At 44.9% G+C, this 27,976-nt stretch overlaps 1 protein-coding gene across 1 annotated transcript in view; it reads left to right on the plus strand.

The window, feature by feature from the left end:
* The window catches only part of LOC146805380 (sodium/hydrogen exchanger 2-like), a 588,486-nt gene that overhangs the window by 498,033 nt on the left and 62,477 nt on the right, over positions 1–27,976 (plus strand). Inside the window, exon 8 of the mRNA XM_085622598.1 lies at positions 21,389–21,547. Coding sequence (XP_085478724.1) covers positions 21,389–21,547 — 159 coding nt within the window. The remainder of the gene's footprint in view (positions 1–21,388; positions 21,548–27,976) is intronic.

Raw genomic sequence — 27,976 nt, forward strand, 5'->3', positions numbered from 1 at the left:
GAGGTATACGTCATCCCTACACCCACCTTTCCCAAGGGCTAGGGGTGGTCCGTGTAAGTCCTTCACCGTGCCTAAAGGCAGGGTATATATTTGCCATCTCTGCTTTGCTGAAAGGTGGGTGGTGTTCTTATCCTGTGTCCTTCCTGCTGTTTTCCTGAAGGGCAATTGCAAAGCTCTCCGCTCACATTTAGTCATGATCAGTGTGGCAACCAGTTTTTTTTTGGCTGCCCAAGACTTCTCTAGGCGTTTTGGAATCCCCTTGTACTTGGGCAAGGTGAGGTGGTTAAACGGCTAAGGACACCCAAGCTTCCTTTGGGAAAGAAATACCTCCTCATTTGGGAAACATGAGTAGGCAGGAAAGGACTAGGAAGCACCCTCTGCCCTTAGGCAAGGGGGGCTGTACAAAATTACTCCCACATGTTAGCAGTGCAAGATGGGTGTTGTCAATCCTCACCCTTCCAGCCCTTAAGCAAGGCAAGGAGTTTCAGATTTCACAGTGGCAGCCATTATTTGCCATAATGTGAAAATATGAGTTCCTTCCCTTCCTTTGGGCAATGCAGGGGACCTGTGTAGCATTCCTTGTCCTTTAGGCAAGGCGAAGAATATTTAAAAGATAAACACTGTGCCTTTTGTCAAGGTGGATGGATGATTTTTAGGTCTGGCTTGGCAGCAAATCTATCATAGGCTTTATGTGATTAATAGAAAAAGAGCTTTAAGAAGCACTGCTGTGGAGGGGCTTTGGCCCCTTCTACAAGTCTAGAAGTTGATTATCTTGACAATAGCATTTGATTGGGCAGAAGTTGTGCCTCTGCTAAAAGAAAACAGTGCCTGTTTTACTCTTTATGCCTTGTTGGAAAGTTTATGCTCAATACAGTAAGCCTGAATTTGTTATGGTGATAACCCAGTGATGCAGTTGATCAGATGTCATAGTTCTGATCTGTTAATATGAAAAAGTTACAAAACAGGCAGTAGGCGGGATTCACTTGTGAAAATCATTTGTTAAAGTCTATACTCCTGTATGAGTGGATTGTTATTAACATGAGCCACAGTCAGGAAGATACAGAAAGATGCTCTGACAAAGAATGCTTTCGCTAGTTGTGAAAATAGCACTGCCACGTTGCAACAGGACATACTTGTTCCAAGCGAGGAGGACGAAACAGAGCTGAAGCAGTTCTCCCATTTTGTCCTTCTTCTATGTGATGAGCTTTGGTGGACAGTAGCAGCTGGGGTGGTTGGAGTGGTGGGAGGGAGGGGATAAAAAAACGCCTCTCCTCCGTCATCTTCATCTTCATCCTGTCTTAAGTTCTGGCAGCAAGAAGCAACCGGGTTCCCAGGCTCCCATAAGCCAATCACGATGCTGCTGTCACCATGGTAGCAGCATGGTGATTGGTCTGAGTGCAGTGGTTCGAAGATCAAACGGGGCCTGTGCATGTTCCCCACCGGGCTGTGCATTATAGCCTGGTGGGAAACATGCAAAGTGCGCATGACGGTTTGGCTATTCCAAGACAGTCAGTCAAACCTTTATGTGCACGTAGAGAGTGCCACCACTCCTCCCCCTAGCTCTGGTCAGCCCCACCGCATGAAACTGAGCCACTGCAGTAGGAAAAATAAAATGATAATAGTGCTGCTTTATTATAATTTTATTTTTCCTATTGAACAGTGGAGCGATGCTCCTCCGCCTTACCGATGTCCTTAGGGTTGCCAATCGGTGAGGCACTCGAAATAGCACATCATGTACTCACTTCTGCAGAAGTAGGATGGCCGATGCTGAACAAAGAAAGACTTCCATCTGTGCATAGTCTCATTGAGGCACATGCCCAGAGAGGCCAGAACATGTGCAGTTGTATTATACGTAGAGCATACTGTCCTGGTTTACACCAGGGCATCCCTTTAACTAGGGGCGTGAGGTGCAAACAGGGACAGTGCACCCTACTACAGATAAAATGTGGCTTACAGGTTAGCTGCCAATTTGCACCTGCTCTATGGGCAGTGCATTAAAGAGAGGTGAACCGACTGCATGAAGCAGCTGACTATCAGGGTGCGCAGGGCAACCAGCCCTGCTTTACAAGGAGGGGAAGATCCCCCATGCAGGCAGGTGAGTCACGGTACCCTCCTGCATGAGGATGTCTGGGGCTTTCATGAGAACATCTTTCCCTTCTTTCGGTAGGTGCCCTTGGGAAGGGTGATGTCACACTTACTATGATCCACTAAATGCACCTCCTGGTGGCATTTGTGCCTCTGTATCCAACTCCATAATAAACCATAAGCACAGAAGTAAAGTGTTTCTCTCATTTCCATGGGATCATGCCACAATGCAAATAAAAAATTGCCCCATCAGCATGGCACCATTACTATATGTGTGTGGTGTGGTCTGTATTACAGATGAGACAGTGTAAGCATCTGCAGTCCCTTCTGCAATAAATAAGTGTCTCGGTGGCACAGAAAACAGGTGCACATGCCCGTTCTGCCTGCAGAGTACTTTATGTGATAGGGCCTCTAAATCTCTTCATACGCCCTGCCACAGTAGCAAAGACACAATATGCTGCCAAGTCGGCTCAGTGAGGTTAACACATATTGTGGACCTCTGTGGTCATCTGGTGGTCATGGACTCGAATCCTGTAAAGCTCAACTTAGCCTGGGTTAGTAAACAATGAGTAGTGAAACGTTATTTAACCACTTCAGCGCGGCGGGAATTCCCCCGCGGTGCTGAAGGGTTCGAGCGCGGGCGGGGCCATGACGGAACGGTTCCGGCATGAGCACAGCGCAACCGATGCTCATGACGGAACCGTTCCGTCATGGGCATGGAAGGGGTTAAGTGCAGTACTGAGTACTGTATGAAAACAAGTTATGAACATAAAGGACATAATAATGTTTAACTATAGGTGGGCATTCAGTGGCTTTGGAACCACTACCCCAGTTGCAGAGACCACAGTACTGAGCCATAGGACACCTCACCTGAGCATTCATCCCTTCCTGGGCCTCGGAGATGACCAGTAGTACAGTGTTTGATAGGTTAGGCCTTCTCTATGTGGTAGGATTTGAAGTCCCACATATCTCATAGACACCTGTTTACTAATCTATTTACTTCCTCCCCTGAAGGAGTAAACTGAGTAGGGTTGCAATGACCAACACTTTGGTGCTTTGTGGAATATGTACCTCTTGACAGCTGGGTATAGCATGAACAGTGGCATAACATGGGCCCCGTAGCTCCCACGGTGCTGGGGGCCCCCAAGCTCCAGGGGACCCCTCAGCATACTACCCTGTACTGAGTCCAGAGGGGGCCCATCCACATACTTTGCAGGGGGGAGCTCAAGTTTCGTTGTGCCACTGAGCATGAACAGTACTTGGTGCTTCATGTTTTTGTGAGGAACGTTTGGAATGCTGCTAACTACGCTTGTGCACTGTGTGTGAGAGAAGCAGGTCCACTTACAGACAGTTTTGTACATGCACTGTGTGAGGGAAGCATGCACTGTTTCTGTCTGTGCTTGTGCACTCTGTGAGAGAAGCATACACTTTTGTGATCTGTTTCACCGGCACATTGTGAGGGAAGCCTGAATTGCTGGTGAATGTGACCTATTGTGTGTGTGAGTGAACAAGCTTACACTGCTGCCTGTGCTGATTTCAGTATTTTTGATTTAAACTTGCACTGCACCTACCTGTGATGACCAGCCATGTCGTCCTGCTTCAGGGTGCCTTAATGAAACAAAAGAAAATATGTTCACTGCAAAACACGAATTTAAACAAGCTATGGCAAAGCCAATAGGTCTCGGCAATGGTGGTGCTCCGAACTATTGGCGTTGTCAATGGTATAGGTTGCATAGAATTAATTACAAACATTTTCAATAAAAGCCACACAGAAATCCAGTCTATTGAATATGCACTTTTGCATGCATTACGCAATTTCATACATCTCATACTGTACTTCCTCGTAAGGGGTACTCTTATCAATTAAATACATAGTAATAGAAAAATAATATATTAATTGTTTAAGCTTTTGGCCAGCATTAGGCATTGAATGACAACAATAGTATATCGTTATCTGCTGAATTCTTGAATGTAATCTTCAAGATGGGCACAGACTTAGAGCGTGTTTCAGCAGTTATGAAAGCTGGAGCACCTTGTGAACTACATGCAGGAGGGCCGTCGGACTGGTCAGCTCTTTAGTCCTACTTCTGTGTCAATGCACAGGTGTTCGGCAGGAGGGAGGGCTGCCTCTGAGTCTGATGAGGATGAGCATGTAGAGTGGCTACTGGAGTCTTTCCGGTTGTGAGTAATGAGAGCGTCCGGTGTGGAATATCTGTAGAAGGGATGCTTGTGCGCAACAGCAGGGAAGGTGGTGTTTGTCAACAACAAGGGAGGTGGATCTGCCGCTCCTAGAAAATGGAGGTGGTGAAGTGGGTTGTTGTACTGAGATAATAAGTGGGGGGATCTTTTCCGAGACCAAAAACGTGCCAAAAGAAACTGACCCGCATCATTAAAGTTCCCAAACTGCTAGTTAAAAGAGTTACACAACGCAATGCTGCAGTATCGTTGTGCGCATTACCATACTGCAGAATACAAAGAAGCAGTTGTGCATTATCATAACTGTCCAGAGAGCTCCATCCTGCAGACCAGGTTGTCTATGGCATAGCAACATTCATATAGAGATTACTACCCATGTGTGTCACTGAAGAGCTTATATACATGGGTAGTGTGTTACATCGTATAGGGCATGGTTGAAAGTGAGTACACTGTCCCAAAAAAAAAAAAAGTAGTCCCAAAACATTGCCCACTGCGTATTTTTAAATGTAGTTGGGTGATGCCCTTGGGGAAGGCTAAACACCGGAAGAGGCACCATGTATGCATGCCCTTGACAAATGGAGAGGATGAGAAGTGGAGCGACGATGGTGCCAGCAAATGGGAAGCCTATGGGCGGGCTGTAAGCCCACGATGTAGATACAGCATGTCTCAGTTCAAGACAGCACATACCTGCCATCTAGAGCTGAGACCTAAATAGGAGGTCAGAGCAGATTTTCGAGTATTGAGTGGTTGAATTCCTGCAGTAGTGCTAGTTACGTTGCTGTTGCTTCCAGACATTTATTAAAATTAAATTACACTCCCTGATTTTTGTCAGAATTGGAGTGAGTCTCATGGTGTCTGGAACAAAGGCAATAGGGAACCCCTAGTCCTTTGAATTCATTTTGACTCTGTGGCAACCCTGACCTTACAACGGGTGAAAGAATATCTGTCACATGGGATAAATATGCTGCAGCAAGTACCCTCTTACAACGGCTGCCCTGCCAACATTTTTGGGCCGGCAATCATGAATCCTGGTCATGTTGGCCAATCACACTAGCGGCGTTGAGACTCCCCCTGATGGTGAGTGACACCACAATGTCACCACACCACAGGAAGCAAACTCCTGGAACAAGACCAGGTTCTAACAGTTAGCTTGCTTAGGCAGAGTAATTTACGAACAGCAGACAAATAAAAATGTTTTACTTATTGATTTCCGATAATCTATGTATCAAATGGTGCACTACATTATAGCTTTAAATGCAGACACTGTCACTTCATTTTGTATCCCAGTGATATGGTGATTTTCATATAACGTCTTCTTCAGTACCCAGATACTGAGAAACCAACTAGTATTCGCAGTGAAATTTTATGAGATCAATCAGTTTCAAATCCGAACAAGATTGCTAATTGTTGGACTTGGCCCTTTTTGGCAGGTTCACCCCTAAACTATTTGCCTGTCTTCTAGCCTTTTCCCTGTGTAGTGTTGGTGGTTTTAGGCCTCCAGGCACTTTCGCACTGCTGTCCAGTGTAAAGTGCGTATGCTCTGTGTTACATTTAGTGAGATTGGCCTGCCCTCCCATAGGAATGCATGGGGGATTCCATGATGAATGTGTGTCAGTGGTTATTCCTGTTATGAGAGGAGCAGTGTGGTCAAGTCTGGTATGTATGGAATTGTGAGAATAAATGCTGCGCAATGGTGTGCGCGGATTTATTATGGGTATTTTAGAAATGCCACTTTTAGAAGCTGGCATTTCTGTGTGCTATGTGTCTGCCTGCCGGATGTGAATTGCATGTCTGGCTTGTGAGTGACAGGAGCTGGAGGTGTGTGTGGTTCCAGGAGGGGCAGGGTGAGTCAGCGCTAGGCTGAATAGGGATATCTGCATTCTGAGTAGTGGGAGGGGAAGTCCCTAGTCCCTGAATAGGATTGTGCCTGCCCTAGTGAATGCTGGCTCCGCCCCCTGTGGTGTGTGTGATGACGAGCTCCCACCTGACAAAGGGGAAGAGGAGCCTTGTCAACAAAGAGCTCCAATTCCCCCCAAACCAGTTTTTGCTGGTTCCCCAACCCCTGTGCTCTGCAGAACAAAGAGGAAAAGTGGTATAAATGTAGGGGGTGTAACCCCATAAAAAGTTGGTGTGCTGTTCTCCTGACTTGGGGGGGGCCTGCTGCTGCCGGGTCCCAGGAGGAACCGCCACAAGGGATTGCCTCCCTGCTGGAGGGCCCTGTGAGCTGGCCTGCCTGGGCCCAGCCCTTTGCCCCACTAGACTTTGATTCTAGCGCTTTGGGAGCGCTTTACTTTTATCCTTAAGAACGCTTTCCTTATTTTACAGAGCGCTTCTCTTTACAGCTTGCAGTGCGGAGCTGCGATCATTTTTGAGGGAATTCCGCCGTGGGGATTCCCCCGCTTTTGCTGATCTTGTGGTGGGTGCCCACCCCGCATTGCAGCATTTGAATTAATTATATCCACAGGAGCCTACTCTGCATTATTGCCGCATCTTGAATTATATTACTAGCGGGTGCCCAGCCCGTTTCAAAGGAGATCACCGCCGCCGGCCCAATTCAAGTGAAAGAAGTTGCTGGGAGGCTGCAGACGGGACCCGGAAGCCAGGCGGGGCCGGGTGACGCGAGGCGGAAGCAGTCCAGGAGCCTCGAAGGCTCCAGAACGAAGTCCCGTTCCCAAGAAGGGGGACCGGGTGAAGCGAGTCCTGATCGTGGCGTGGGGCTCCCGTGAGTGGAGAGAGCCCAGAAAGCACAGCTGCCGCCAGCGACGGAGGGGGCCCAAGGCACCCAGTCGGCGCCTGCCTCGCCGCATGGGATTCCCGCCGCATCAAAGGAGAACCGCGGAAGCCTCCCCTGCGTGAGGGAGAAGCCTGCCTGAGACCGGAGCAGTCAGACAGGAGCCCGGTAATTGGGGCTCAGCTGCATGGAGGTTGGGGGGAGTGTTGGGGCACATTGTCGGTGCCCGCCCCCTGGGCCAGTGCGTGTTTGATTCTTTCCAGCTGCCCCATCTGATAGCGGGCAGCTGCAGCGTGAAGTGTTTTCAGCTCCTCACAGTTGCGCCGCGGTTGAGGGCAACTACATCTTGGGGGCATTTGTATTTCATTCCCCGCATTCCCTGAGGAGTCCCAACAGGGGCCCATGGTTGATTAGGCACGTGTAGTGACAGTGCCGTTTTGTCCTTCTCAGCTGCCCTGCGAGAGCGCAGGCAGCTGCAACATCTTGGGGGCCTTTTTATTCCTAAGAAGATGAGATAGGAGTGAGAGACACTCCTGCCCTTTGCGCACTTTTGCTTTTGCAGCCAGCCCTGACTTTGCGGGACATAAGGCATTTGAGCCCCTGAGAGAGGCCAGTTGGCCTGGAGCCAGTTCCAGTGTGTTGTGCCCCCGATTGGGGCACACTGTGTTTATGCTGATTATTGCCCAAGGTGTTTATGCTTGCGAGGCCTATTGCCTCATATGATTATTGCAGAATGTGGTTGTCTGCTAATTAAGCCTAACCCCGCATAATTTATTTTGCTGGGTTGAGGCTTATGAGGAAAAAAAATACTCTGGTCATATGGCTGACTCTCTTCCAACCATAGTCACTTTTTAAAAAGGCTGGCCTGTTTGGAAATGTTGGTGTCGTTTTAAACTGAAACCCTAACATATGCAAATGATTCTCATTAGGTTTGTTTTAAAGAGATGGTAATTGTACGGGAGGCAGCTATCAATTACAAGTATGCTTTGTTTTTGTGCCTTTCAACTGACTTGTCCCTGCCCCCAGCATCACAACAGCCCCAGCATCACCACTGCCCCCCAAACTCCCATATGTGGCATCGCTGCACTGATCAAACAATAATAATAATAATAATAATGAAGCATTTACTAAGCACACAGCTACCCCAACGGGGTGTCCCGGCGCTATAATAGACAGAGAGCGAGGCAAAAGCCGGTACAAGAACTAGTCATGCCGGCTAAACAGACAGGTTTTGCGTGATTTGTGAAACTCACTTTCTGACTGAATCAAGCGTAAACAAGGGGTATGCATGCAACTAAACTTGCATGAAAGCAAAAAGCCTACCTACCTTCTAGGTATACGCGCCCTAAGAAGACCCCCTATTTCAAAAATCTCATCAGCTTTGTTTTAAAGGATGGCAAATGTACGGAGGGCAGATATCAATTACAAGTCTGCTCTGTTATTGTGCCTTTCAATTGACTTGTTGCCGCCCAGGCATCACCATCTCCCCTAAACTCTCATATGTGGCATTGCCGAACTGATCAAAACAAGGGATATATGGATGCAATGCATGCAACTAAGCTTGCATGAAAGCAAAAGCCTACCTACCCTTCTAGGTACATGTGCCCTAAGAAGCCCCCTTTTTCAAAAATCTAGTCAGCTTTGATGTAATCAGTTATTGTGCCTTTCGATGGACTCGTTGCTGCCCAGGCATCCCCACCACCCCCAAACTCTCAAATGTAGTATTGCCGCACTGATCAAAGCAAGGGATATTTGGATGCAAATGCATGCAACTAAGCTTGCATGAAAGCAACAGCCTACCTACCCTTCTAGGTATGTGCGCCCTAATAAGATCCCCCCTTTTCAAATGGTTTCTAGACCCTTTGACAGTAAGAGCAGCTAAGAATTCTTGGATGGTGATTAAGACATTTTTTTATGGCGCTGCCTGTAAGACGTCAACATTATCGAATTTGGCGTGCAGGGGCGGCTGGTGGATTTTGAAAGTGGTGGGGCAAAAAATGTTGTGCGAGGGCATATACAGCTTAGCGTACTTACTGAACCGCCTTCACCAACAATGTGAACTGAATGCTGAAACGAACCCAAAAAGCATTACACAGAAACCCTACTAGATCAACCAATCAGCCACAGGTTACTTGGCAGATGCTATGCAGGAAAGCACCACTAAACCTTAGAATGAGGGCTTGCCTTTCCTGTGTTGGTAGTGCGACATTCGCACGCGTATTCACCTATAAAACATTGCACTACCTTCTCCGCATTAAATGCAAAAGTACTTTTTTGGCTTTTGTGTATTCTAGACCTGTTGTGTGGACGTGTTTCTCAGGGGCACTTCTGATGGCTTCGGCATTAAGTTTCCGTCAGCCTGTAAAATAACGGGCCTCGTTTAACAATATTTATACCCACCCATGTAACACTGGGTGGGCCTTCACTGAGCCTTCTGTTGCCACATTAGTCAAGCGTTCTGATAGGGAGAGGGGTGGAGGGTGGTCTCGACCTGTACTGCAGATAGATATTGGACGCCATTAATCAGAGTGCAGTGCTTATAATAATCTCGGTAAAATACATCTCAATCTCCGAGAACTTGCATTCTCATCTGAAGGCACAGCGTAGTAACTGCGCATGCAAGGGCATAAACTGTATCCCTGCCAGATTGCATTGCTTGTTAATAACCGCAGGCTATTAATAACTCTTCAATATGTTGCGCACGTGCCCACAGACAGATTGCAGCTTGTTCTGTGGCTGCGATTGTGGCTAGCAAACAGTAAGTGAAACGCTAACAAGGCACTGCCGTAATTAACACTGGTGCACTTGCCCAACAAAATCCTACCGCTTTTCTAATTCTAAATAGTCTTCAGTCTGTTATCCTTACGAATTTAAGGAATAGTCCCAGGCCTCGTCTTCTACTGACTGTACCCTTGCTCGCATTTGACTGGTGATCTCGTTCCGAATAAAGCTGACACAAAAAAAGCACAATGAACACTCGACTCGACCGGAAGAGAGTAGATTATGTTCCACATTAAATTATACTTGTTCACTTACCTCAAAAGCTTGTGCCGCCTGGTTAAGTCCCATCTCGTCTGGTCGGTGTCCCTCCTGGATAATAAACCGCCAAGGCGCCAACAACACAATACACGACGCACGCACACCTGCTGCATTCTGATTATTATCCCGACCCCGAAATGAAATCGGAGCTGCCTAGACAAAATCTTCCACAGCCAGCCCACTCCCCCAGCCTCCAACATCCAATCAGGAGGCTTAAACAGCAGTACAAACATGAAGGGAGTCCTTCAGTTATTGCCACCCACTTCACTTCCTCGATGTAGGCCAGCCCTGCCCCTTACCATTTATTTCAATGGCACTCTGCTGAAAACGCCTGGGCCACAGCATAAGCGCCCCATATACAAGTTAACCATTACCGCTTCCACTGGCCACTCCTACCATGCTGACATCACTCTCCTCGTGTGTGTGCCTCAAGGGCGAGCGATAGCCGTTGCCCCAGCTAGCAGTATAGCACATGTGCACGAGGACTTCCGACTAGTCTCGCTCCTCAGCTCTTCATTAAGAGGCAACAGAAAGAATCTGTGTTAGCATGAAGCAGAGAGCACTTTTTTTAAAGCTGCTTCGTGTTGTACGTTCATTCTCTCTTTCCTCTCGGATGCTTGGTAGGGCAACGCCCCTGTCGCCCGTTATAACCAGCCGCCACTGGTGGTGTGTATGTTCCTGCATACCTTTCAGGAAACTTCAACTTTGAAAAAAGTCATAAAATAGGCATAATCTCATTCTCAACCCATACTGGACATCAAATTACCTCAGCCAGTTTCTGTAATTTTTTGGGATGAAAGCCACTTTTCTTTAACAAAAGCCTCTATTTTGTCACTTTAAGGCATGGTTAGAAGTGACAATGCTGTCCCGATAGATTAAAAAGTAATCCAGAAACAATGCCCTAAAATACCCACTGCGTATGTTTAAAATGTAGTTGGACGATGCGCTTGGGGAGGGCTAAACACTGGAAAAGGCATTACATATGCATGCCCTTGACAAATGGGGAGGACAAGAAATGGAGCAATGATGGTACCATCAAATGGGAAGCCTGGGAGTGGGCTGTAAGCCTACGATGTAGATACAGCATGTCTCGGTTCGAGACAGCGCATGCATACCGTCTAGATCCGTGACCTAAAAGCAAACAGGTATGGCTCTGCATTTGTTTTTTAATGTATCTATTGTGTGCAAATATATGCTATAGAATTTATAACTTTAAACCATTAACTAAGACGCAAATATTTGAAAAACTAAAGAAATGAAAGGAAGCAATAGAAAAATAAAAACCATCCCCTCAATCACACTAATATTTTTGCAAATGTGCACCTGTGGTCTAGTGAAATCCTGTCACTCATAATGCGATAGAGCTAATGGATGAAGTGGACTGACCCGTTGCCTCATACAACATTTGTTTATATGTGGAAGCAAAATATGAATGACGCTTTGAGAGATCAAGGAATAAATAGGGCTGACCCAAAACCCCTTTGTGTTTATGCATGACATTTTAAAGTCTTTTTTTATTACAAGATGCTGGCGGGAAGGCTAATCAATGCTTGTTAAGGGGGCATATATTTTTTATTGGCCTCTTGGGCATGTTTTTTTTTGACACCTGAAGGCAAATATAGGGTGGTAACCCCCAGCAAGCCTCTACAAGCAAGTGGCTGTGGAGACTGAATTCATTTTTTGGTGTTCTCTCCCTAGCCTGCATGACAGACACGAGACACCACTGACTTTGCAATATGTGGGTGAGCCCAGTGCCTACCTACCTATACATTATGTAGCATCGGCTGGCCTGTGCTGGTTCCTTTTTTATTCATGTCCTCCCATTGTTTGAAACCGTTGGATATGGGGCTGTAGACTAACCTGAACACATATGTATGACTGGCGCATCTACATTAATAATTAGGATTATCTGTATTTTTCTATTGAATGCGACTATTTATGGTGTTAAACAGCACCGACACATGGCAGTGGACATGCACATTTTTAGGTTTGACAAGACAGCTTTGACTGTTGCAGACCTCGTGTCATCATCAAAAAAATAACATAAAACAATTTAAGAAAGGGGCTTTGGGTCAGTACTCTTAGCTATAGACTTGGTGACGGAAGTCCCGTCAACTGTTGGTTTGTTGGAACCATCCTTCGAAGTCTACCCCAGTTAATGGCATTTTACAAATGTTTACACTTTTCAGCTCTGCTCTGCTTTGGGGATTCTATCCATCAATCCCTACCGACACTACCCCTATTGCGCCTAGCCTTGACCGGCGATGGTCCCGCAGTCCTATTCTAGTTCCCCCCTACTCCATTCCGCTCAATGAATGCACCACTGAGGAGGATGTCAAGGCTGCGGAGAACATTGGTACTCTGCTGCCAAGTTTGAATGCCTCTTGAGGCTTGAATTCTTTATTTTTCGTCTCCTGTACCACTTTCACAATATATATCTGCCAAAACATTTTCGTGCTATGGTTGTTACTACTGGAGAAGAGTACAACATGAAATGAGCAACCAAGGCACCCAAAAATAAAGATAAAGGCAATGTGCAGGTAGATGAAGTTGTTTCTAAGCAGTGTTATCATGATGTCATGTTAATGGGAGGTTGTTCTAATAAAATTTCAAGTTCACATTCAAACCCTCCACAGCTTACCTCAGTGGACTCGTGAACGTTCTCATCAATGCTTCCCACAAACACATTGGAAATACATGTCCCGCTTTTGGAGGGAGTCTCGGGTGAGAATGAGCGTTACTTACAGTAAAATGGTGAAGTGTCCTGCATGCTCCCTCTTCACTCATCTCTCTCTCTCAGTGTATGATGACGCATGGAAGAGCAGAGTCATGAACACCAGGGGCGTAGTTACCAACAGTGTAGCAGGCCCAGTGGCACCGGAGCCCAGAGGTGTGAGGGATCCTCTGTGCTCCAATTGTGGCTGTAATTTTATACTACTTTACTAGCAGACTTTGAGAAGGTGGGCCCATTTTCCTTGCATGTGGCCTCGCTGAACCCTTACTATGTCACAACGGCTGCATTGCCTCACGCTCATTTATGAGGTACAGTGGGATTTCAGGGAGAGGGAATTTGTTGGTCGGCCATCTATATTCAAAAACACTTTACTGAAGAGCTATAGACATAGGTTTAATTGCATAATGGTCTAAAATCTCTTCATTTCTGTAGGATATATTCAGTGGTGTAGCTAGACCTACTGTCACCTGGGGCAGACCCTACGTTTTCTTCCAGGTGCACAGGTAAGAGCGTGGGAGTGGGGGTTACCGACGGATGACTTGTTCCGGTGTATGGTGGCCGGTGGATGACTTGTTTGGGGGGGTAAGAAGGCCAACTTGTTCTTCGGGGGGCTGGGGGATGGTGGTAGTCAACAGACAGACACGAGTTGCTTACCTCCGCCGCCCCCAAAAACAGTGTCCCCCCAGTGCTTAATTGGCATCACCACACTTATGTACACACAAAGAAGCTGCCCTGAAGGGAAGTAACCAGGAGTTACAAGGAACTATGTGGAGTACTGGGCATCTAAAAAAAGTGAAAGACTGTCCTCACACACCACCAGGTGTCATGCTTCATCATCGGCCATCCTCGCTCTCTAGAAACTGCGTTTGGTATAGAGCCGGCCTACACCTGGAGACAGGGAAAGGGATTTAAAAACCAATGTAAAAGCTGAAATACATTTATTCGCTGGGCATTTACTTACTATTAAAATACAAGGCACTCCACCTAGTACCTTGTAACTCCTGGTCACTTCCCTTCAGGGTAGCTTCTGTGTGTGTACATTATTGGTTGGAGGCCAGCTCACCCTGTAGCCTCTAGTTCCCTCCCCTGGGAAACCCCAGGGTGTCATTTGTTTACATCACCACACTAATGACACTCTACCGCATGGTGGTACTGCTCATCTAATTTAGAGATTAGCAAGACAACGGTTATTTAAGAATATGCTATACATAAAATAAATACTAATACCAGCCTCCCCAGCCATTCCTTTAGCTTTGGGGACCTGGAATAATCTGAACTGCTGCATTTGGCATACGAGAGAGGGGGTTAGTAGTTGTTTTGGTACCATCATTGGCAGCGATGACCGGGCGATGGGTGGTGCAGGCTGCAGTGGCCTCCTGGTCAGGGCCTGGGAACTTAATATTGTACAAATTAAGCACTGCTCCCCCCCGCCCCCAGCTACGCCACTGGGTATATTGGCAAACAATTTGTAACGAAGGTTTGAACAATCAACTCAGCTATCTTACATTGCCATAGAGGTTGTGATTGCTTTCTTTTTTGTTAGAGATAGCAAATAATGAGCAAATTATTATATTAAATAAAATACGCATGATTACCATCTCCGTTGCTCTTCAAATAAACAAATATTGGTCTGTTTTTCACTCCATTATTAAAACGCAGTCTTCTGCCTCACCTAAATTAAACGCCTCTGTTTTATGCCTTGATTGGCATTTTCACGCTCAATAAATGCCACATGCTGAGGCAGCAGGTGAAATTGAAGGCAGTGCCAGATGACTCTAACAGCAGGGTACTGAAGTGTGACCTCCACCATTATCCTGTCACATAATTAAGATCTCTTGGCATAATCAATACATGTGCCGTCCATTTTTGATTCTTTGTGTGCTTGTACCAGAGTGTTACTTGTCCCACAATAAATTCTTTGCTACAAGTATCAGATTGGCTCTCAGGTTGTTCCAGGGCAGATGTGATGTTTTTTCTTTGAGTCCTCTACGTTTCATAAACAAGGGCAGTATTGACAACAGTTGCACAATAGTAGACAACGCAAGAAATCTAAATCTTGCTGAAATGGAGCAAAATACCCCACCACTGAGACACCAGACATTCTTGTTTTTCATATATACTTCCAGGTCTGTAGGAGATGGCACTGTTGTCCTTCTGTATTAAAGGCGATGTCACTGCATTTCTTTTTCTTTGTCCTCTGTCGATGCCAAAGCGTAGTCCTACTTTTAATTCTCTTGCCGGTCCTATTTTGATTTTGAAAATGTGATCTCCCTATAGTGCAGTGGTCTTCAAACTTTTAAATGCCCCCCCCCCCCACCGACAAAAAAAATCATCGGCCCCCTCAACATTTTTCACAATTATTCTATTAAATTGGCAATGTTCAAATAGGTCTAGACTTATTTAAACATTGTAGTTAAGTTCTAATGCCATTTTAAAAATGCAATCAAATACATGATTGCCAAACATACTATTCTGGTCAGGCAGGCCTTACTAACGTGTAAAAGTATCCACAGTGTGATTATTAGAAATCGGGTGGGGGATTTGGTGTCCCTTCCGTTTTGACACCTTCCCTCACCCAACATATAAATGACAAAAGATGTTAGTGATGGCCATTTACAGAGCGGCTTACTGCTACTCATTTTCTTCTGCTGAAAACAAAGCACTGTTATCAGCATAATACTTCTTTTGGCCAGAGCCTGCCTCCCCCTGCAATTACTTGAGGTTATAGGGGGGCCCGCCTCCAGGTTTGAAGACCCTCGCTATAGGGTGTGTGAGGTTAGTGTTGTTTGGTGGGATTATGCTGAAAGAGGCTGGTCCCACTTGGGCCTACAAGGGCATTGTTTTTCTGCTCCAAGGCTTAACCTTCAATCGCCCAAGGACTCACATCCTGGCAAACAGACTCAAACATCTACCAGCAGGTGTTCAGTAACAGCCATCACAGTAGCCAAGACAGCAAGTCAGATATGTACGTCACCCTTGTGAGGCTGTGGAGTGTATATGAGATCTCTGGCCATGGTACATGCTGTCTATGCATAAATGGGAGGAGAGAGGGCAATGAGAAGTCAAGTCCAGCCGTGGGGCACAGGGATGCACTGGCACAGTAGACTTTGGTATCACTTTGTTCGCCCTAAGTTGGCAGGGTATGCCCAGACGTGGGTCCCTTGCTCACTTTGCCAAATGTCTGAACTGGGGTGGTGGAGTGAGCTAAAGAATGATGATGGATTAAACCCAGATGAGTTGACTGGGGCTGAGTGTTTGATTTGCTCAAATGCTCCGGCCATCATCCCCTTTGGTATCGCTTTGTTCGCCCTAAGTTGGCAGGGTATGCCCAGACGTGGGTCCCTTGCTCACTTTGCCACTGGATGCAAGATAGCCTGGCTGATGAGGGTTATGAACCCGAATCCGGTCCCAGGATACTTGTTTCTGGTCCAGGGAAGACATGGCTTGGCAATTCGGGCTGGACTGTTCCTATGAGGCACAGGGTCAGACTGATTTGCATATGGCCATGTCTGAACTGGGGTGATGAAGTGAGCTAAAGAATGATGATGGATTAAACCCAGATGAGTTGACTGGGGCTGAGTGTTTGATTTGCTCAAACGCTCCGGCCATCATCCCCTTTGGTATCGCTTTGTTCGCCCTAAGTTTGCAGGGTATGCCTAGACGTGGGTCCCTTGCTTACTATGCCACTGGATTTAAGATAGCCTGACTGATGAGGGTTATGAACCCGAAACCGGTCCGAGGATGCTTGTTTCCGGTCCAGGGAAGACATGGCTTGGCAGTTCAGGCTGGACTGTTCTCATGAGGCACAGGGTCAGACTGATTTGCATATGGCCATGTCTGAACTGGGGTGGTGGAGTGAGCTAAAGAATGATGATGGATTAAACCCAGATCAGTTAACTGGGAGTGAGTGTTTGATTTGCTCAAACGCTCCGTCCATCATCCCCTTTTGTATTGCATGGTAGACAGGTAACCTGCATATGTGGCACATGTCTGTAACACCGATGTCTTCTCAGACCCAACCTGTGTGCTACTGTGATAACATTCTAAGCCATCTTCAGTCCTTGGATGAAAAAATGTGGTACCTGCTCCTTCTCTGCAAGCTCAGACCATGCCATGACACTAAGTGTGTTCAACACAAAATGGGGCCGCTCCCAGAGTGGTGACCTAGGTATAGGTGTGCTTCTCTCGTCCCGGGGAGGAGAGAAGCACACATATAGGTGTACCTACGGGAGACGCACCTTGATGCATGTTTTCTACAGGGGTCATCCTTTTTTGCCTTCCTCCCATGGGGCATTTAGGCTCATGTTTTAGGGCTTCGAAGTGAGCCCTTTCTTCTCTGGAGTGTGACGTAGGTCACCCCACCTAGTGGCAGCTTATCACCACAAGGTTGGTAAGAATGCAGCCCTTCTTTGCTTTTACATTTGGTCCTGATGAATGTCACAGACCGAACTGGGCCACACAGCAGAAACATGTCGACCGCACCTATCACGGTGAGGGGACAATAAATTCCCCATCACACCGTTCACTTGTTTTTAAAAACCATATAGCTGCCTACCACATTAAAACTAATTTGGCAACTATAATGGCCTTTTAATTCTCACTCACTTTTCATGGGCCCCCACTTAGTTTAGAAGTGCATCCCTGTTGTCAGGTGTATGCTCGCCCTCAACCACACCGAGTTTCTGGAGGGCGAGGACTGATCAATGATGAAACATGACACCAGGTGGTGTGTGAGACCAGTCTGTCACATTTTGTGAGATGCCTACACTCACAATCTAAATCCTCTGCACCTAGTTCACCACTCTTGGAGCGGCCCCATTTTGTGTTGAACATTTTATGCTGGAGGCTGGCCTGCACCTAGCGCCCCGTGTCTCTAGTTCCCTCACCCTGGATCCCCCAGGGGATAGTGTGGTTACATGACACTAAGTGTAACACACTCAGACATTTTATGTCATGTCACCAGTGGCTACCCAAACCTCCCGTTACATAGTTACTTTACCAGGTGAGAGGGCATTCCCGGATAGCGGTAGGGATTCGGGAAGGAAGCTTGGATTGATATTGCTGCCTGTGCAATGTTTGTCCTGTGTGTAAAGGGAGTTTGCATTGCTACAGCTGCAGCTATATGTGCGCTACATGCATGTAATAAGTGTTATTATATTACTATGACACAAAATCAAAATGAATGCCATTACCTATGCGTATTTCTGTTTGCAATGAAACATTGTAGCAGTGCTGCCCACTACACACCCGGGCAAAAATACTTCTCCGATCTGACCTCAAACAGGCAGAACAAACAACAGTGTACTCCTACCTGGAGGCCATTATTGCGAGATGCATGCTTTTTAACTACGGTGAGACCTACCTCTCCCATATGATAACATTGGCTTACCTTATTACATTTAATAAGTGCTAACCTTTGATTGGGGACAGGTAGAAATGTCATGTTTGGTCTCAAAAGAATTGTAATTTAAAATCCTCTTTAAAGGTAAAGTTAGATTTTAAGTCACAATTCTGAAAATGTCACTTTGAGAAAGTTGGCACTTTCTTTCCTAATCATTTGGTGCCTTACAGTCTGTGTCACATGAATGTGAATATCTTGGCAGTTGGCCTTGTGTATTTCTCCCAGACAGTGAGACAAAGGGGGAGACTAACTGTTGGCAGGAGGGACCTTTCTGCTTGGATGGGTGGGGCATAGCTGTTCCCTGCCTCACTTACATTTCAAAGGGCTGCCTCCACACACTTACAAAGGTACTTGGCACAAGTCTTTTGTCACCCTATACCATTTTGAGCCTGGGTAGTGGAAAGAAGGAAATTTCCAGAACCAGATGTGGGGGTAGCCTAAAGTTTCCTGCACTTCAAAGGCTGGCACCAGATATAATTATTAGACTCTTCAGTACACTCCTGGACCTGCTGAGGGTACAAGAATGACTGCTCTCCTGCTTGTGAAACCTTTGTACCTCAGAGGACTAGCTGCTACCACATGACTGCCCTCCTGCTTGAAGCCTGCCTTCTACCACAGAGGCCTGCCTGCTGCTTGAGGCCTGCCTTGCTGCTTTAACCTAGGTCTACCAGAGTGACTCTAAGGGACAGTTGGCTGGCCTCCTGTGTGTGCTACTGGGATATAACAAGCTCCAGAGACCTTGAGCCCTGACCTCTGCTGGGTTGAGTCCTGACCCCAAGTGGTACGCACCCAGTTCTTGACCCTTGGTTATGGCGTTGCTCCTGACTAATCCTAAAAATTGAGACTTGGAAACCTTTTGATAAAAAAGTGGCCTATAAACAGGCAGAAGAGCGGGACCTACCTGCCTGCTGGTCTGCCTGAGGTGCATCACCAGTTGGTCTGACTTTGAGGTAGCTACCGCTACGTTCTTCTCCGGGGCAGCAAATCCTGTTCAGCTGGACCTCTGAGCAACAGTATGAGGCCTTGTGGAACCTACTTTGGCTGCATCCTGCAGCTTCATCCCATTGGAGAACTTCCAATAAAATGACAAAGTCCAGATGTAGAAATCTTCACCATGACTTCATCCAGTGGCTCTCCGATGATGATGCCTCCACTTGGGCAACGTCGTCTGCCTTGCCCCCCACAACTTTACCTTCAAACTTCTCTTTGAAATTTCTTCTAAGTCTAAAGGTAAGCCTAGATCAGGCCCAATGCATCTTGTGTAGCTGGACTGGGCTCCATCATGGTCCGCCTTAACTTTTGACTTTACTTAACTAGAAACTTGCGGTTGGCGATTTCATCTTTGGGTGCTAGTTTTCACACAAAAAACTTTAAAATTCATAACTCTGGTTCACAGATTGGATTTAAATTATTTTATTTATAAAAATGTATCCTATTTTTCTAAATTGGTTTGGAATTTTTCTTGTGTAGTGTTTTCACTTTATTACTGTTTGTGTGCTGCATAAATACTTAACACAGTGCCTCTAAAATAACCCTGACTGCTTTTGTGCCAAGCTACCAGAGGGTTAAGCACAGGTTAATTTAGTGACTTAGATGCTTGACTCTGACAAGGATTGTGGTTGTTGCGTGACTGAGGCTTCCAACTCCCTCAACCAATAACTCAATTTCTTACAAATGGGTGTTATTTTAAATCAAAACCCAATACAAGAACATTTCCATGTTTTATTTGTATGTGAGTGACAGGACTGCGGCAGTAACCTCAAAAACAGTGGGCAGTTGCGGTTTGCTTCACAAATCAGAAATTCTCTGAAATGTTTTACGATTGTTCATTTCGAAATGTGTATCAAAACAATTGTTTTTGGTAAATGTATTCAAGAAATTGTGCTTGAAAAAAACACAACTTTACCCAATTAAAAAAATAGCTCTTATGAGAACCCTCATCTCTTTCACTGTCTACTCAGGTGGTTGGATTTAGGGCCAGATGTACTAACCATCGTTTACAGTTGCAAACAATCTGGTTTCAGCACGTAAAATGTAAAAAATGATTTTTCAGATGTACTAATCCCATTTGAGAATTCAGAACGTTTTTCCAGATTCCTATAATGGGCTTGGAAATCAATACCAATTTGTTATCTAGAAGTGGCCAATTGCACACATCCCTATAAAGTACAAATAAGTATGTTACATATCAGTTGTTGCAATTGAAATTGAAATATTGAAAGGTTCCTGAGACTTGTTTTCTTATTTGTATTGGGCACGTGTTTGTGCTCCTTTGGTCATGACATGAAAAACCAAATTAAAGTATTAAAAAAAAACTGAGACTTGAAAAGAGGTGGTGACCTATTTGTAAAAGGCAAAGGATAACTTCCATTTTGTGATTTAAAACAAAATGCTGTCAAGGATGAGGCAGTGATCCGAGAGATCACTACCATCTCTCAAACAAACAAGATCAAAAACCATTCCTTTTTAAACACAGCCCGTTTAGTTTTGGGTAAAAAAACTGCATTAAAAAAATCGTTTTCTTTATTTAAATTAATCACCTACATGGTGGTCTGCTGACTCCTCCAGAAGGCCACCATTTTTGGGATGGCCTCCAATCGCAATGAGTCATATTTCGCAACCTACCTCATTAATATTAGTTTTGAGTCATATTTTGACCCACTACGACTCAGAATTTTGTAAACTGACCTATCAGTATATCGGTTGGTTTATAAAATTCTTTACTGGTTACAAAGGAAAACTGAATCCAGAATGTTGTGTCCAGTTATTCGTACATCAGACTCCTTTTACTTCAGGACCTAAGTTCAAAACTGTGCCTCCAATTTTTCTGAGCCTGTTAGACTCATTAGATTCATTTGGCTTTTCCCTTTTAATGATTTACTGTGATTATTTTGTGGTTACATGTACAATCCACTGACGTTACTTTAGTTGTGTTGTTTGCATGAGATGTACTGATACATTGAATATCTTGGTGCTTGGATATATGACCCTAGCAGGCCAACTGTCAAACAAGCACAACTCTCCTCCTAAAACAACATTCTATGAAGTAACACTCATACTTCAACATGGTTAATATTTTATATTGTTTTTAGCTTTTTCAACCAGTTATCACACACAACAGTGTTGAAACTCATTTTTTATCTGAACAATCAGGTCATAGTTCACATCAGGCTTAATTGTTTTCCTTTCCCATCCATCACAGGTTCAAAAAGTTTGATAACAAGTACATTCGAAAACTTCTAATCCGGGAGAATCAGCCCAAATCAAGCATTGTTTCACTGTATAAGAAGCTGGAAATAAAACAAGCGATTGAGATGGCAGAAACAGGAATCAGCAGAGACCCATCTTTGTCGTCCCTTCAGTAAGTCCACTTTTACAGTATCCAATGTGTCTGCCCGTGAGCTCTTTATAACTTTGGTGCTGTCACTTCTATTTGTAAAGTCCACACTTAAAACTAGCGTGCCCTCATAGTACAAGCAGGGGGGGGCTGTTTGGTTGAAGGGCAATGGTGGGAGTTAGTCTCATATTGTAATAGTAAGTTGTTGTGAGTGAGGACAGATGTTCTTCACATATGTCATTGTGACCATGATACAGCAATTTTATAGTGAACAGTAAGGTTTTGTAGGAGAGAAGGTGTTGTGAATGTATATATATATATATATATATGGTCTTGAATTGTGCTTACAAGGATTATGTAATGCCATTTGTTAAAGCCAAAATAAATATGAATTGTAAACGGAACTGAGCAGTGGAATCGCAGTCAGTGTTTGTTTGAATGGTGCCGCCGGATCGGGAGTTCAGGAGGAAGAGCACCAAAGGAGACATATATAAACGCGTTTGTTTGCCCGAGTATGAAAATAAATCTTTGAAACTCACCCCGTGGGTGCCTCTTTATTCAGCAAAACTATCCTGGAATCAGGAGCGAATATATATATATATATATATCATCGCTCCCGCTGCACCTCCAAACCAGCGCACTCAAAAGACGGGTGCTTCAAAACGCGAATGTGCGTTCGCGTTAATAAATGCGCGCTCAGTCCCAGTCACATCAGAACTCGGGAAAGCACTCACGGGACACTTCTGCAGTTCTTAGGTCGTTTATTGCATAGCGAGCATGGAAAACATGACGCGTTTCGGCTATGCCTTAGTCTGATGTTTTACAAATTTCGCGCCAAAGAAGCAGCATATTTCAATGAAACGTTACGTGGATCACATGACATCACTATTCATAGACATCATAGAAGGACAAACACATTGAAAGAATCACTGTTGGTAATTCATCGCCATTTTGGAATGTGAAAACAATTAGATAATATTGCTTATTTCGCCGTGTATCGGCTAACAAAATCAATTCCAAATTAGAAGTAAGGTTAAAAACTTCACACATATCGCCCTGTATGGGCATGTGGTGTCCCTCAAAAATAACAAAAATAAAGCCGTGTATCGGCAAACCAATGTCACATGATAAATATCCTAGCAGCACAAGGGTCATTTAAATTACTCAACACGTTAAATAACAATAAGTATGTTGTAATAACATCCTATCACCTGTCTTTCGTCCTACATTCAAGTAAAACTTAAGAAAATCACGCCATGTATTGGCTAAGACCTCAACATTGTTGCTGGCATCGAAAAGTATGATGATCCACATTTATAATAACACCATTTAAAAAAGATTTTTTCACAAAATGTCCAAAAGCTAACGTGTATAACCAATCCCACAAATTCGATCACAGAATACCTTATGGTCACACCATGTTGTGAATTACATTCTCCAATAGCCTATCTAACCTATAGTGTATAAATTCTTGCTACTCTTTAATCTCCAAGATGAACTGACAGTTCCTCCCCCACATTCATCCCCAACGGATTCTTAGTTCCTAAATCGATGATGTATCGCGATTCAAGCCTGCGAAGTTGTTTAATCCTGTCCCCTCCCCTGATGTTGGCGGGGACCTGGTCTAAAACATAATAGCGTAGCAATTCCCTATTGCCACTATGCTTCTCAGCGAAATGCCTTGCCACGGGATAGGTAACATCGTTCTTGGCTATCGCTCGCATATGTTCTAAAATGCGAATCTTAGCACAATGAATCGTGCTGCCCACGTAGCGTAACCCACATGGGCATTCCAGGCAATAAACCACATAGTTGGTATTGCAGGTAAGGAACTTTTTGATGGGCCGAGGGCTCTTTAGACCAGTGACCCTATAGGTCAGTGTTCTCTTGCTGCCAACGCAAGCTTTACACTTGGCACAAGGGAAGAAACCTCTAAGATCCCTTAGTGTTCCCATCGCCTTGGGTCTAGTAGATAGGTGACTTTGTACCAAACTGTCCCTTAATGATCTGGCTTTTCTGAAAGTTACTAAAGGGGCAGGAGGGATGTCCGGACCAATGGTATGATCCGTTTTCAGGATATGCCAATTTTTCCTCAGAATCCTCTTTACTTGGTTGGCATCGTTCGAATAAGTTGTAACCATCCTGAATTTGTTAGTACCTGACTCATCCATCCTGTTTTTCTTTCTACCCTCTTTCTTCTGCTGTGTATCCCTATTCGGATCACCATCCAACAGGGTGGTTCTCGGTATGTTCCTGACTTTTTGCAGTGTGGTCTCAAGAAATGATTTACCGTATCCTCTTGCAATGAATCTGCAGATACTTTCTCTTGCTGCATCTTCGAAATCATCTACTCTTGTACTGTTTCTCTTCAACCGTAAGAACTCACCATAAGGGATATTCCTAACTAAACCAGGAAGATGGTTACTCCTGGCATGAAGAGTCGAATTCCCAGCTGTGGGTTTCCGATATAAGGATACCGACAGTTGGTTATTGATTACTCTTATCTTCAAATCAAGAAAATTGACAGTTTCAGAGCTTACCTCCCCACTAAATTCTAGATTAACAGTATTCTTATTCAAGCTGTCAATCAAGGAAGAGGCTGTTTCGAAGGAGCCATCCCAAATAATACAGAGATCGTCGATATATCTATACCAACTTATGACCCTGTTGGAATCAATCATGCCAGGTGTATTGGACACCTGCTCCTCCCACCAGCCCACGAACAAGTTCGCGTAACTGGGGGCGAAGCAGGTGCCCATCGCAGTGCCAGATCTCTGGTGGTAAAAGTCTTCACCAAAAACAAAAATATTGTTTTTTAAGCAAAATTCGGTAAATTGAAGAATCATAGTGTTATGTTCCGTGAATTTTAGGGGCTTCTTCTTGAGAAAATGGGCTACCGCCTCCAAGCCATGTTCATGTCTTATCCTGGTATACAGGCTGGTGATATCTAGCACAATGAGTTTATACTCAGGATTTCATTGTTGTTTTTCAATGCGCTTTAAGAAGTCTTGCGAGTCCTTAATGTACGCAGGTAAGGTTTGGACCAATGGAAAAAGAAAAGAGTCAACAAAAATAGATAAATGTTCTGTTAATCCCCCTTGGGAGGAAACAATGGGTCTTCCAGGGGGATGGTCCTTATCCTTATGGATTTTGGGTATGTGGTAAAACGTGGGGACAACTGGATTCAGGCAACGGAGGAACAGATATTCTTCCATGCTTAGCATTGATTTATCAAGCCATGTTTTGATCATATCATGATACCTTCGGATACTGTCCAAATAGGTATCTTTGGGAATCTTTTGATAGTTCTCCGCATCAGATAGTTGTCTCACCGCCTCCGTTTCGTAATTCTCCCTTGTTTGTAAAACCACGTTACCCCCTTTGTCCGATGGTTTACAGATCACCATATGATCATTGCCCAAGTCGCTAATCGCTGCGCGTTGCTCTTTCGTTATGTTTTGCTTGATATTAGAGTGTTGTAACTTCCCTCTCAAGGCCAAAAGATCTTTATTAACTGCCTCAGCAAACACGTCGATGGCATCCATGGGTAGCTGCGGTAGGAATTGTGAGGTAGGTTTAAAAACACTTATATCTCTCACTTGATTGAATCCCAAACGCGTGGTTCTTTGTATTAAGTCAGTTTCCGAGATGTTAACTTCCTGACTTCGATCTGTATTGTCCGTATGCAATGACTCCATTGTTTCAAGGGCAGCTAAATCTTCACCTGTTAAGATGTCAGCCACTCCTGGTCGACTTGAAGATTTTCTTGATTTCAAGGCATTAGGTTTCAACTTGAAATACTTATGAAGCTTGAATTTTCTTATCAACTTGAAAAGATCGATACGAGTCTGTGTATATTCCATTCTGTTCGAGGGGCAAAAAGTTAGGCCCAAACTGAGAACTTGTTGTTCTGCAGGTGTAAGGGGTCTGGGTGTTAGATTGATGATGGTAAGATTGTCTAATTCCATTTCTTCCCCCTTCTGTTGCGAGAGGCCCTGGTAGGAGCTTTTCGTCCTTCTTCTCCAGCCGCCCCGCCTTGTCTTTCTTTTTCTTTTTCCCCCTCCGGTGGTCTGCTCTTGCCCCCTCTTAGCCATGTCTGCCTCATTATCCGGAATTCCTCCTGAAAAGGTGTCGCAGTAGATCTTGCATGTCCAGTGGTGTCATCCGAAGATTCACCCCCCGTAAGGTCCGATTCCGATGTTTCAATTCTGATGGTATCAGGTTCATTGCCTTTGGCCCTTAGCTCTTTGCGTGGGCCCTCGAATTTCTTGGCAAACGTCAGGACTCTTCCTAGGGCATAATCCCGCTCATCGCGTTCGAACTTTTCTTGTTTTCTTAATTTGATTTTGGCTTCATATTTGACAAGTCGTTTTTTCATTTGTTCTTTCAGTTCTTCTATCTTCTTTTTGTCCTCCTCCTTTTCGATCTCCATCTCCATTTTCTCAATTTCAAGTAGAGCTTTGTCTCTGTCGCTCCAAGCGAATTTGACCAATATTACTAGCATGCCTTTACTCGATTCCGCTGAGTGTGCAGCCCATTCATCTAGCAACTTAGGATCCGGGTTCTCATAGGCCGGAATGGTGTAAATTCGCAACCCTCTGGGGATGCGATCGACGTCGATGTAGCTCTGCAAGGAGGTGGCTTCCCACCATTTACGTTGTTCCCGCTCGTAGAGTCGTTCAAGTGCCATGAATTTCGTGGTCAAATTCGTAACTGTAGGGAGCGCTCTATTGCCCCGCTGTGTGGTATCGGTAGAAACACTGCTCTTGAACATATCCTGAGCCGCTTCACGGCGTTCGGATATGTTAAACATGCTCGCATAGGAAATTCTTTCCTAGGGCCAAACTGCAGGGTCCCTCGTCTGCCCAAATGGTTTCAGGGAATGGAAAACGAGTAAACGTTGGTAGCTCGCTTACCGGTCGCCGCTTTTCGTTTGCTGTAAATACGTCACAAACTTCCGGACTCGACAATCTCGTCCTCGCGGTCGATCCAAATTTCTACTTCCCTTTTACACCTCGACGGTGTCGCTGGTAAATCCAATCATCGCTCCCGCTGCACCTCCAAACCAGCGCACTCAAAAGACGGGTGCTTCAAAACGCGAAGGTGCGTTCGCGTTAATAAATGCGCGCTCAGTCCCAGTCACATCAGAACTCGGGAAAGCACTCACGGGACACTTCTGCAGTTCTTAGGTCGTTTATTGCATAGCGAGCATGGAAAACATGACGCGTTTCGGCTATGCCTTAGTCTGATGTTTTACAAATTTCGCGCCAAAGAAGCAGCATATTTCAATGAAACGTTACGTGGATCACATGACATCACTATTCATAGACATCATAGAAGGACAAACACATTGAAAGAATCACTGTTGGTAATTCATCGCCATTTTGGAATGTGAAAACAATTAGATAATATTGCTTATTTCGCCGTGTATCGGCTAACAAAATCAATTCCAAATTAGAAGTAAGGTTAAAAACTTCACACATATCGCCCTGTATGGGCATGTGGTGTCCCTCAAAAATAACAAAAATAAAGCCGTGTATCGGCAAACCAATGTCACATGATAAATATCCTAGCAGCACAAGGGTCATTTAAATTACTCAACACGTTAAATAACAATAAGTATGTTGTAATAACATCCTATCACCAGTCTTTCGTCCTACATTCAAGTAAAACTTAAGAAACTAACAAATTCAGGATGGTTACAACTTATTCGAACGATGCCAACCAAGTAAAGAGGATTCTGAGGAAAAATTGGCATATCCTGAAAACGGATCATACCATTGGTCCGGACATCCCTCCTGCCCCTTTAGTAACTTTCAGAAAAGCCAGATCATTAAGGGACAGTTTGGTACAAAGTCACCTATCTACTAGACCCAAGGCGATGGGAACACTAAGGGATCTTAGAGGTTTCTTCCCTTGTGCCAAGTGTAAAGCTTGCGTTGGCAGCAAGAGAACACTGACCTATAGGGTCACTGGTCTAAAGAGCCCTCGGCCCATCAAAAAGTTCCTTACCTGCAATACCAACTATGTGGTTTATTGCCTGGAATGCCCATGTGGGTTACGCTACGTGGGCAGCACGATTCATTGTGCTAAGATTCGCATTTTAGAACATATGCGAGCGATAGCCAAGAACGATGTTACCTATCCGGTGGCAAGGCATTTCGCTAAGAAGCATAGTGGCAATAGGGAATTGCTACGCTATTATGTTTTAGACCAGGTCCCCGCCAACATCAGGGGAGGGGACAGGATTAAACAACTTCGCAGGCTTGAATCGCGATACATCATCGATTTAGGAACTAAGAATCCGTTGGGGATGAATGTGGGGGAGGAACTGTCAGTTCATCTTGGAGATTAAAGAGTAGCAAGAATTTATACACTATAGGTTAGATAGGCTATTGGAGAATGTAATTCACAACATGGTGTGACCATAAGGTATTCTGTGATCGAATTTGT

This window comes from Triturus cristatus, chromosome 8 (genome assembly GCF_964204655.1).
Source record: "Triturus cristatus chromosome 8, aTriCri1.1, whole genome shotgun sequence".
NCBI classification, from domain to species: Eukaryota; Metazoa; Chordata; class Amphibia; order Caudata; family Salamandridae; genus Triturus; species Triturus cristatus.